Consider the following 12,840-nt stretch of genomic DNA (forward strand, 5'->3'; position numbering starts at 1 on the left):
TTAAAAACAAGAATGAAGCCGGTGCTGGTGATGCACACCAGTAGGATATGCTGAAGGAGGCAGAGGCAGGAGGATCTGGAGTTGAGGCCAGCCTGGGCTACACATTTTTGCCGGGCATGGTGGTGTACGCCTTTAATCCCAGCACTCAGGAGGCAGAGGCAGGCGGATCTCTATGAGTTCAAGGCCAGCCTGGTCTCCATAGTGAGTTCCAGGACAGCTAGGGCAACAGTGAGACCCTATCTCAAAAAGTATATATCAGTCAAATCAGGAAAAAAGGTGCATGTTGCATGGGGAAGACGTATCTTGGGTATGAAGGAGAGCTGCCCCATGGGGAAAATGTGTAAGTTGAGTATTATGACAAGGAAACGCAGCACAGAGTAGCACAACACTGGGCAGCAGCTGGAACAGCACACCCAGGGAAAGGTCACACTCTATAGGATCAACACCAGAGCTCCCAACTCAACAAAGAGTCACTGGAGCCACATGGTGAGGTAGCGGGCTTGCTTTGTTTGGTTGGTTTGTTTTGTTGAGATGGGGGTCTTTCTATGTAGCCCTGGCTGGCCTGGAACTTGCTATGTAGACCAGGCTAGCCCTGAACTCACAGATATCTCCCTGCTTCTGCCTATTGAGTGCTTTTTAAAAAAACTCAGTGGAAGCCAGGCGTGGTGGCACATGCCTTAAATCCCAGCACTTGGGAGGCAGAGGCAGGCGGATCTTTGTGAGTTTGAGGCCAGCCTGGTCTACATAGTGAGTTCTAGGACAGCTGGGGCTAAAAGGAGACCCTGTCTCAAAAAGACAAAAAAAAAAAAAAAAAAAAAAAACCCTCAGTGGGAAAAAAACTATACAAGGTAGAAAAGAAGTTAAATTATAACACAGGAAATAAGCATGGCAGGCATGATGTTTTGGTGACCTGCCCGTGACTCTTCAGCACTGTGATCATCCTTACCTCCTGCTGACAACCACACATGACACAGTGCATCACAACAATGGTCCTTTAAGCCACACCAAGAAGAGGCAGATACTCAGCCATGCCAAGTACAGCAGGGCTTACAAACTTCTTTAAATAAGCACAGCTCTATTCAACCTCCTGGTAAGTTAGGCCTAACTGCAGCCCCAGCAGGAAAGGACAAAAACAGAGGAGGGGGACACTCCACATTAGGTGTCACAAACCACAGCACAGTTAGTGGGTATTTTCATAGAACTAAGCTGTTTTCCCATAAGATAGTTGGCAAATAATACCCACAGAGAATAGTAGCATGCCTCTATGGCCCTGGCCACTCAGGAAGCTGGAAGACTGCATACAGAGGATGACTTGAGCTCAGGAGTTCCAGGCTAGCCTAGCCAACATAATGGAACCGCGTTCAAAAAAACAAAAATAAAAACAGAGTGGAGCTAGAGAGATAGCTCAGCTGGTACAAACCAACAACCTGAGTTCAATACCAAGAATCCACATAGAGAGGGAAGAACCAACTCCACAAACTTTTTCAATGACCTCCGTATGCGTGCCATGGCACAAGCACTCAAACATATACATCATTCACATATACAGACAATAGTAATGATAGATTAAATTAAAAAGATCCAGGTCAGGTAGCACATGCATGTAATCCTAGTACTCCAGAGGCTGGAATACAAGGGTCACAAGTTCAAGGACAGGTTGAACCATCTAGCTAGACCCTATTTCAAAGCAAAACAAAAGAAAGCCCACAAGGTAAGAGCAGCATGAGGCCAATAATTTGACATCCTGATCCAGGTCAGGTAGCACATGCATGTAATCCTAGTACTCCAGAGGCTGGAATACAAGGGTCACAAGTTCAAGGGCAGGTTGAACCATCTAGCTAGACCCTATTTCAAAGCAAAACAAAAGAAAGCCCACAAGGTAAGAGCAGCATGAGGCCAATAATTTGACATCCTGAAGCACCAATGAGAATCCTAACTCTCTGTTCTCCTATGGCAGCCATGCTTGCCCAAAGGCTGGGACATTCTGGAACAGCAGAGGCCCATGTCCTCCTGGGAGCTCTCTGGAAGGGGATGGCAAGTGGGCTAGCGGCCTCCACATAGAGCAGCACCCCAGGCCAAGACAGGGCCTGGGCTCTCAGAGCCCTTACCAAGACCCACTGGGCACTCAGCTGCTAATACCCAGAAACAACCTATGCCTCTGAAAGCAAGGGAGTTGCTCAGGCTCCAGTCAGTGAGCAAAAGGGGATGGCAAATGGCCTCTGCTCATGAGTACTGTCCACTGAAGTAACAGCCCAGTCCCCTCACAATGGAATCATGAGCTCACAAGACAGCCACAAGGAAGAGACCAAGCTATTGTCCTGAAACACTGGCTTTAAGGGAAGGTACTGGGCACTTTCTGCCAAGAGCCTGACTTAATGCCCAACCTATTCTTTTCTCTCTTTTCAAACTCAACAGATGAGGTACTCCCCGATACCCTCCTATCAGCAAGGGGAGAGGTACCTTGTCATGCTGCCGTAGGTACTCCTCACAGGCACGGAGTGTCTCCCCTGGCTGCGCTTCTCCAAGGGAGCATAGAGCGCTGCAGACCTGCTCCTGCACCGCAGAGTCCTTGTCAGTGATGACATCCAGCAGGGTGAAAGACAGCTCTGCAGGGAAAAAGGCAGTGTGCTCAGGTCCAAGTACAGCCTTCCCTGTGGCTGACATCTGCCAGCTTCTGGGGATCATAAACTCAGCACAGGGGATAGCATATCTAAGCCCTACCAAAAGCCCAATGTCTCAGGCAAGCAGGCATGTATACTTGCACAACAGACATACTGGCCTGCAGCTGTTGTCTCTCATGAGAGCCCCTCCTTCCATCTGTAACACATTCCCTGACTGTCTCCTACTCCAATTCATGCTGTTGTGGGGTCAGGAACACTGAGCACGCAGGCTGCTAGGCTGGGTGACACAGGGCTCAGACTGGTTATTACTGAGATGCTTTAGACCTGGAACACTCAGCTTAGTCTGCGTCAGAAAGTCACAGCCTCCCAAGACTGCTCCAGCCATGACTACAAGGCCTGGGCTTCTGAAAGGCTATCAGTTCACCCCAATTAGCCTCCTAGACCAGTGTTCCACAAAGGATCCACACAGACACAGACACTTCAAGAAGGTTCCCTAGGGTTCTGAGACACAGGACAGGCTGGACCCAACTCCAACATGTAGGAGGCTGGCACTGGGCAGGAAAGTGCAGACACCAGTAATGAGCAGTAAATGGAGACTAAAACCACAGCACCTATCCCACAGATCTATGCCTAGCAGGGCCAGATATGACTCAAGGACTCAATAGATAAACAGAGCATTCTTCAGTAAAGGCAGGACAGGCACCTGGAGATATCACCCACCCCTAACAAGACCCTCCAGGCTGGACCCTCTGCTCCCCAGGCGCCATACCCATACCCATACCATCCATGAGGATATTTAGAGGCACCTGCCATGGCAACAGGACAGACAGGTACCAGGGCAGAACTTGTCTCCCCTCTGGGATGGGTTCCTCTCTGGAGCGGGAAGTAGGACTACTAGCAGTTCTCTATGTCTAAGATTCAACAGTTAAGTAAACAGGCTGATCCAATGAATGAGTTCTGATTACATCTAAGGCCAAATTCAACCCAACAAACCACACCTGGCCCTTCTAATGTAAACCTCAGCACCTACTCTCCCAATTGTGGGCTTCACAGAAGCACCCACACCTTCACACATATGGATCTGGTCTCCAGGGACAGTAAGGATGTAGGAGACTGCCTCTCTCATCAATATCTTCCAACTCCCTGCCCTTGCTGGGTCCTAGGCTTCACTAGCACCCTGACTTTTCTTCACCATACTGTCTCCACCATGAATGTTCCCATGCCTTTCCAGGCCTCTCAGCATCTCTAAAGTTCAGGGCCTAGCAGTGACAATGGCATTTATAGAGCTCCAAGGTGTGGCTCATCCCTTGGAGTGAGAACTTGAACAGGGAATACTAGGCAGAGTACAGTTGTCCCTCAAGAAACTGTTAGCCTCAATTGGAGACGTAGTGGTTGGTGGATGTATATCAGAGCTTGGGAAAAAAGGAGGTAGGCCCAGTGACCTTAGGACCTTCAACTCAGCACAGAGAACTGAGCACAGGGAAATCCACCCCTCGGCTTCCATAGGTGCTACTATAGGAAGATGGATATTGGTATCCATCAAAACTCATCACCCCCAGGGTGATGATTTTAAGGGATGAGGTGTTGGGACAGTGATCCCAAAGAGGAGAGGCTTGGCCCACTTAACCCTTCCACCTTCTAGGAAGTGGAGGGCAGCCTGCACCAGACACCACCAAACACTACTGTGCTTTGACTTTCCAAACTACAACTGTGAGAAACTGTGATTTTTATAAATTACCCAGTATTTTCTCAAAGCAGCCTGAGCAGACTAAGACAATTACTTTATTTTCCTTTTAATGGGAACTTGGAAAAAGAATGCTGCTCAATAGTCATTCCTGGAAAGCATGTTTCTGAGTGTCATGTTCAGCACCAGCAGGTGACCGCTACACCTGTCTGATGATACCTAACCTAACCAGACTCTACCCAGGTACAATGTGGCCCCATAAGCACCTCAGCTGCCCTGAAGCTGAAGTACAGATGGGCAGGAGGTGCCCTGCCCCACCTGTCTGGTGCCTCCCACACTCACTCTTCACGTAGGGTCTGGTCATTTCTGTGGTCTCAGTTTCCACCTGCCTAGTGAGGACATGGACGGTTTCCTCCCCCACCTGGAATAACAGAAGCACAGGATTTTGTTATTTCCATCATTCCTAAGTTCAGAGTTAGCTACTATTTACATACAAAACACAATTTGAAGGAATTTGTCCTAGGGAAGCTCTCTGTCACAGCTGATTGATCCACCCAGGAAGGGGAGAAAACTTCATGATCACCAGTAGCTCCTAGTTCCCCTCCATCCCTGAGCTGCCCCCATCAGGAGAGCTCTGGCCTGTGGTGTGTCCAGGCCTGATATATGTTGATATCGTTACAGTCCTGGTGAGCATGGTTGCTCTTCCACCTAAAGTGTCTTTCTCTTTACCTAAGGTGCACAGCAGGCAGCGCAGCCATCATCCATTATGTGTTCAAAGCCTCATCTGCACAAATGGCCACAAAGAAAGTCCCTCAAGTACCGAAGTCCTTGCATCTCTTCACTACATGGTCTCATGCTCACGCTTAAGTCCTATTTTCCAAGGACCTGGAAGCAGGGAAACCATTTGCCTGCCCAACCTCAGCACGGCCAGGCCCTCCGTCTCAATAATACTCCATGCATTCATTCCTTCAATCACCTCCCACCCACCACTCCTTCCCAACCTACTCCAGGTGAGATGAAGGATGCCATGGCCCAGCCCCAACCAAGTAGAACATCTTACAGGGCTGTGTACCTGAGGGAGAGGCAAAGTGAGAAACTACATCAATCTGGGGAGGTAGAGGAAATGGAATTAAAAAGCAAGTGGGAATTCTAGTTCAAGAAATAAATGGCTCATTAGCTAAAGAACACTTGCTGTTCTTTTAGAGGACTAGGATTTGGTCCCCAGCATCCATGTGCCCGCTTATAACCCTTGATAACTGCAGTTCCTGGGGATCCAACAGCCTCTTCTGGCCTCTGTAGGCAGTAGGCACACACATGGTGAAACAAACATACATACATACATACATACATACATACATGCAGACAAACACATACATATAAAATAAAATAGTAAATCCTAAAAAAGAGAGTAAGTAGCTGGGCGTGGTGGCGCATGCCTGTGGTCCCAGCACTTGGGAGGCAGAGGCAGGCAGATCTCTGTGAGTTCAAGGCCAGCCTGGTCTACATAGTGAGTTCCAGGACAGCTGGGGCTACAGGGAGACCCTGTCGCAAAAAGACTGAAAAAAAAGGGGCTGGTGTACCGCAGACTCAGGGATGCTTGGCAGTTCCCTGCAATGCTGTCAAATGATGGCGCTTGGAAAAACTGAGGCAGCTGTGCAGCTTAAAGAAACTCCCATGGTCATGTAACTCCAGATACTTCTGGGAATGGTTGAATACAGTATTTAATGAAGTGGATTATGAACAAATCAGAGATGTTGGCCCTGACAGGACAGCATCTGAGTGGCTACTTTGCTGTGGGGCCACAGTGTGCTAGCATGGCCAGGAGAGGTGGCTGAAGGACTCTTAACAGTCTTCCAGTGGGCTCTCTGGACAAATACAAGATTCAAGCCATTGATGCCACTGACTCTTGTATCATGGACCTTGGATTGGAACATATGATGGGCCTAGAGCATGTTGAAAAAATAAAACTATGCAAGTGTCATTTTATTGAACATAAGTGTCTGCAGAGGCTTAGACAACTCGAAAAATTACAAAAAAGCCTACTGGAATTGTAAATAACTTCCTGTGGGAATGTCACAGATAACGGCATCGCTGTTTCTTGTCATTTTAGAAACCTCATGTGTTTGTTCTTAAATGATCTTCCTGGAGTAAAAGAAAAAGAAAACCTTATCCAAGTCTTTAAGACAGGACTGCCTTCTCTAGAGCTCAAACTTGTTGTAAAATTAAAAAAAAAAAAATACACATGTAATTAAAATAAAATACTTTTTATGAGAGGGTCTCACTATGTAGCACTAGCTGGACTCAAACTCATACAGATCTGTCTGCGTCTGCCTTCCCCTGAGATTAAAATTTTTTAAAAAATTTAAAATTTGGGGCGGGGGCTGGAGAGATGGCTCAGAGGTTAAGAACAATAGTTGTTCTTGCAGAGGACCAGGTCCGATTCACAGCACCCATATGGTGGCCAAAACCATCCATAACTCCAGTTCCAGGGAATCTGACTCCTTCTGACCTCCATAGGCACTGCACAACACAGGTGCACTTACATACACTCAGGCAAAACACTCTCACACATAAAATAAAAATAATTTAAAAATTTAAAAATATAAAAAAAAAATAAAGAGCAGCCAGTGCTTTTAACTGCTGAGCCATCTCTCCAGCCCCCTTTTTTGTTTTTTGAAACAAGAGCTCTCTGTAGCTCCAGCTGACCTGGAATTTGCTATGTAAACCAGGTTGGCCTCAATCTCAGAGAGATCTGCCTGCCTCTGCCTCTGCGTCATGGTGGCTAATAACCATCTACAATTCCAGTTCCAAAGGATCTGATGCTCTCTTCTGGCCTCCCTGGGTTTGCATGCACTTATACAGATGCAAGCAAAACACTAATACACATAAAAATAAATCTTTAAAAGGAAAAAAATTTAAGAAGAAAATAAACTGAGGGGCTGAAGAGATAGCTCAATGGTTAAGGACACTTGATGCTCTTTCCAAGAACCGGAGTTTGGGTCCCAGTACTTACATTGGGCTGCTTTCAACTGCCTGTAACTCTAACGCCAAAGAATTTAACACCTTCTTCCAGCCTCCACCTGTACCTCACATAGGCACCTCACACAGGTATATGCATATACACAGACATACACATGCACGTGCATAAATAAAAATAAAATAAATCTTTTTTAAAAAGAAGGAGGGCCAGGTGTTGTGGCACATGCAGGTAGATCTCTGTGAGATCAAAACCAGTCTGGTCTACAGCAAGTTCCAGGCCAGCTAAGACTACAAGGAGACCCTGTGTCAAAAAAAAAAAAAAAAGTTTTTCTTTCAATAAAAATAAAAATAAAAAAGAAAGAGGGCTGGAAAAATGGCTCAGTAGTTAAGAACACTTGCTGCTCTTACAGAGGACCCGAGTTCAATTCTCAGCAACCAATTGGGCAGCTCATAACCACCTCTAGCTCCTGGGGGTATAACATCTCTGGCTTCCTCACTCAACGTGTGCACGCACACATCATTTAAAATAAAAATTAGGGGCTGGAGAGATGGCTCAGCGGTTAAGAACACTGGCTGTTCTTCCAGAAGACCTGGGTTTGAATCCCTGCACCCACATGGTAGCTAACAACTATCCTTAACTCCAGTCCCAGGGCATCCGACAGCCTCTTCTGACCTCCGTGGGCACTGCACGTGGAATACACGTACACACATAAAATAGAAATAATAAGGCAGGCGTGGTGGCACATGCCTTTAATCCCAGCCCTTGGGAAGTAGAGGCAGGCAGATCTCTTTGAGATCAAGGTCAGCCTGGTCTACACAGTGAATGCCAAGCCAGCTTGGAGCTACAGGGAGACCCTGTCTTTAAAAAAAATTTTTTTTTAATTAAAAAAAGAAAGGAAGGAAGGAAGAAAGGAAAGGGAAAAGAAAAGGAAACTGAGAGCAGGAAAAAAGATAAAATTAACATACCAGAAGCTCCCAGGAACCAGGGAGGACGGAAGGCAGGCAGAGCTCTGGCTTGAGGATGGCGGCATCAGCACAGTATTGCCATTTTCTTTCTGGAAAGCATCTAAAAAGAACAAGAGAAATGGGAAATAAACACATGCAGGTTCCTTTTCTGGTCCAGTGTGAAGGCAAATGATCCCATGCCACAGAGGACTGAAATAGCATCAGCTGTCAGGCAGTGTGTGGGAAATGCTGAGGCAGATTCCAACACACTTTAAAGTGTGGGCACAGTTGGTGTGGACCCTCAAACTCTCAGTTCCTTGCCTGGGCTGAGCCTATGAGGTGTGGGAGCCAGAAATGGAAGCTCTTCCCTATGAAAAGTTACAGATGCTCACCTCTGCCATCTGAAAAGCAACCCTGCCCCTCAGGGTGGGTGTTGAGCCTTACGCACACATACACACACACACACACACACACACACACACACACAGCATATATTCATGAACATACACACAGGCAACACATATTAATGAACACACACACATACATACACACAGCACATATTCACAAATATACACATATGAACACACACACACAAATACACACATGAAGCACACATTCATGAACACACACATGCATACACCCACATACACACACATGCATATGCCCACATACACATACATTTAGTACACATTGACAAATACACATGACCTTCATTCAAACACAATTCAATGAGCGCCATTGGCCTAGATGAAAACGACAGGGACCCACTTACCTCCCTGACTAAAACAAAGACCTATACAAAACACAAAACTGTAGTTCTCAGATGACAGACATCAGAAAACAAGCTAAAACCATGAGCTCAAATACTTCTTTTCTCTTATAAAAGTAAAAGTCACAAAGATGCCCACTCCCCAACACCCAGAATCTGTGAGCGTTCTCTTACATGGCAAAATGGCTTAGCAGATGAGGTTAAAGATACAGACCTAGGCCTCCTGGTACTTACCACAGGCTGTATTCTTAACACTGACTGCACAGAACAAAGAGGCAGAGCAAACCTGTCCCAGGTACACTCTAGCCCAGGCCACTGTGCCTGGTCTGTGCTGTGAATGAGGAAGACATGAAAAAAAAAAAAAAAAGATTCAGCCAGGCATGGTGGTGCACGCCTCTAATCCGAGCACTTGGGAGGCAGAGGCAGGAGGATCTCTGTGAGTTTGAGGCAACTTGGTCTACCATAGCAAGCTCCAGGCCAGCTGGGGCTATAGGGAGACCCAGTCTCAAAAAGACCAAAAAACAAAACAAAAACAAACAAAAAAGAACAGAAATCTTCCTTCCAGATTCATTCTGATCCAAGCCCACAAAGGCCAAGGGTGTCCATGTGAGACAATGAAGAAACCAGGAGGTCCAGTGGGAAGGGGGAATGGACAGGGGAGGTAAATTTGATTAAGAACTGTTGTATGAAATGTACAAAAGCTCAATTAAAAAAAAAGGCAAACTGGTACATGCCTATAATCCTAGCACTCTGGAGGCAGAGAGAGGCAGGAGGATCACAATGATAGGAAAAAGAAAAATCAATCAATATGACTCAATGTGAGAAACTAAAAGCTATCCATGTAAGGTGGAAAAAAAGACCAGGTGTCAGCTTGCACCACTTTTGTTCAAGGACATGTTGTCAAGGGCATGTTGGAAGGTCAGGCTAACATAGAAAAGAACAACAAAAACATTCAGATTAATAAGCAAAACTGTATTCACAGGTACTGTATTTTACACTGAAAATCCTACATAATCTACAGTTGGGAGCAGAATTCAGGTCGGTTATAGAAGTCACAGAACACACAGGCATCACAGTAAAGCCAACCCTAGTCTACATACTAACAGCTGAAAAAGTCAAACAGTTTGCTAGAGAGCAAAACAAAGCATGGATTTAGAGATAAATTTGACAAGAGATGTGCTACAGGATAAAGAAGACTTGAGTAACAGATTTATTACTCAAAGATGCCAGTTCTTTTCAAACAGATCCATATATGTATCCCTGTCGCGAGCATCAGGGTCCCCGTACGGGCCACCATTTGTCATGAGCATCAGGGTCCCCGTACGGGCCACCATTTGTCGTAAGCCACGACTCTGTCCAGCAGAGCCGAGGAAAAACGACACAGACACCAAGGTGAGGTTCAAGCTTCTGTTTCTCTTGCATCCTTTATTCTCTCTCTTTCATTATCTCATACACTATGATGCTGCTTCTGTTCTGTTCTATTATATCTCTCACTTTATTCTCTCTCACTATGATGCTGTTCGTAGGTCCTTCTATTACACACCTCAGTTCTTTATATAGCATTTCCAACAGCCCTCCCCCCAGCCGGTACCAATCAGGGCTCACACACGTGCAGCGGCCAGGCAGAGTGTAGCTCATAGGCACGTAGCAAGATCATCAGGCTGGCAGCACCTGTTTTGGGGCTCACCATACTTCAGAGTTGGGGTAAACAAGCGGGATTCACGAGCCTTGGCAATCAGCCAAGAGTTGGAGTAAACAGCACGAGGTTTGGCAGCCAGCCAGGGCTCCATCTTTGGCTGGCTCGGCTGTGCTCGCTTCCCACATATCCCTAATGTATTAATTTTCTAATGCTGTTTCTGAGTCTACCTCATAATCTCGGTTTTGGGCCAGAAAGTTCTGATCTGAGTTCTACTGGTCCTCACCAGTGCCCTGCCTTGCCCTCCCACCCCTGAATCTCTGTGCTGGGCTGGATATTTCTACAGTCCTTTGCTCACAGACTACATATGGGATCAGCAAAAAGTATGAATGTTCAGAGCCTTCTCCAATGAGCAGGGAGAAGGTTTTGTATGTTAGTGTGCATACAAGTTTTTTTGTTTTGTTTTGCTTTGTTTGTCTTTTTGAGACAGGGTCTCCTTGTAGCCCCAGCTGTCTTGGAACTCACTATGTAGACCAGGCTGTCCTCAAACTCAAAAAGACCCACCTGCCTCTGCTTCTCAAGTGCTGGGATTAAAGGCATCCACGACCATGCCCAGCCACCATACAAGCTTTTAAAAACTTCTTTTTAAATGAATAGATTAGAAATCCTTCTCTTGTAAGACTCAATTTTCCTTAATACATAACACACAATTTGGGGCTGGAGAGATGGTTCAGCAGTTAAAAACACTGGCTGCTCTTGCAGAGGACCTGGGTTTGAATCCCAGCACCCACATGGCAGCTAACAACCATCTGTAACTTCAGTTCCAGGGGATTCAATGCCCTCTTCTGACCACTTTGGCACTACAAGACACAGATGCACTTATATACATGCAGGCAATATACATACATGCAGCCAATATACTCATACACATAAAGCAATAAATAATAATATATTTTTTTTGTCTTTTTGAGACAGGGTCTCCCTGTAGCCCCAGCTGTCCTGGAGCTCACTATGTAGACCAGGGTGGCCTCGAACTCACAAAGATCTGCCTGCCTCTGCCTCCCAAGTGCTGGGATTAAAGGCGTGTGCCACCATGCCGGGCCTTAATAATAAAATATTTTTAAATGCACAAATTGGAATAAATTGGAGTGTTCTTGATGAAAAGGCTCACAGTTCACAGAAGAATCAACATACAATAGCATAGCAGCCAATTAAATTTTGAAAACTGTATCAAAAGAAAGGAAACTTATCCTACATCAAGTGTATAAAAAGGCTATGGTAGTCCAAGCCTGGTGGCTTCAATCTCAGCACTTGGGAAGTAGAGGCAGGAGGATAAAGAGTTCAAGAACACCAACTACACAGCAAGTTTAAGGCCAACCCCACTGTAAGAGACTATTTTGGGGCTGGAAAGATGGCTCAGCAGTTAAGAGCACTGGAGGACCTGGGTTCAAATCCCAGCACCCACATGGCGGTTAACAACTGTGTGTAACTCCAGTTCCAGGGAAATCCAACGCCGCCTTCTGACCTCCATGGGCATTGCATGACATGGTTGCACTTACATACAATGTACATACACTCATACAATATAAATACTCATATACATAAAATAAAAATAATGAATTAGAAAAAAAAAGAGAGAGACTGTCTCCAAATTTAAAAAGAAAAACAAAAAATAAGCCAGGCGTGGTGGCACACACCTTTAATCCCAGCACTCGGAAGGCAGAGGCAGGCGGATCTCTGTGAGTTCAAGGCCAGCCTGGTCTACACAGTGAGTTCCAGGACAGCTGGGGCTACAGGGAGACCCTTTCTCAAAAAGGCAAAAAAAAAAAAAAAAAAAAAACCCAACAAGGTGGGGTGGGGCAGGGCAGGGTACACCAATCTCAGCACTTGGGAAACAAAGGAGGTTCTCCATAAGTTCAAGGCCAGCCTAGTCTACATAGCAAATTCCAGGATAGCCAGGGTTTTATATATATAACAAACCCACAGCCAACATCATTCTAAATGGAGAAAATCTGGAAGCATTCCATTGAAATCAGGAACCAGACAAGGCTGTCCACTATCCCACTTCTCTTTAACATAGTACTTGAAACTCTTGCAAGAGCAATAAGACAAGAGAAGGAAATTAAAGGAGTAATAATTGGAAAAGAAGAGATCAAATTATACCTTTTTGTAGATGATATGATATTATATCTAAGGGATGCCAAAA

General features: G+C 45.7%; 1 protein-coding gene, 1 non-coding gene and 1 pseudogene across 2 annotated transcripts in view; 2 read left to right on the forward strand and 1 right to left on the reverse strand.

The window, feature by feature from the left end:
• The window catches only part of Mroh1 (maestro heat like repeat family member 1), an 85,463-nt gene that overhangs the window by 65,920 nt on the left and 6,703 nt on the right, over nucleotides 1–12,840 (reverse strand). The window contains exons 2-4 of the mRNA XM_029564202.1: nucleotides 8,251–8,350; nucleotides 4,648–4,726; nucleotides 2,461–2,606 (exon numbers count right to left, since the gene is read on the reverse strand). Coding sequence (XP_029420062.1) covers nucleotides 2,461–2,606; nucleotides 4,648–4,669 — 168 coding nt within the window. The 5' untranslated portion in view covers nucleotides 4,670–4,726; nucleotides 8,251–8,350. The remainder of the gene's footprint in view (nucleotides 1–2,460; nucleotides 2,607–4,647; nucleotides 4,727–8,250; nucleotides 8,351–12,840) is intronic.
• The window catches only part of LOC103735305, a 13,450-nt pseudogene continuing 6,542 nt past the window's right edge, over nucleotides 5,933–12,840 (forward strand).
• LOC115070622 lies at nucleotides 9,216–9,350 on the forward strand. The gene has a single exon (XR_003849771.1). It is a non-coding gene; the product is annotated as a small nucleolar RNA SNORA51 (small nucleolar RNA).

This window comes from Nannospalax galili, unplaced genomic scaffold (genome assembly GCF_000622305.1).
Source record: "Nannospalax galili isolate Female #2095 unplaced genomic scaffold, S.galili_v1.0 scaffold717, whole genome shotgun sequence".
Lineage (NCBI taxonomy): Eukaryota > Metazoa > Chordata > Mammalia > Rodentia > Spalacidae > Nannospalax > Nannospalax galili.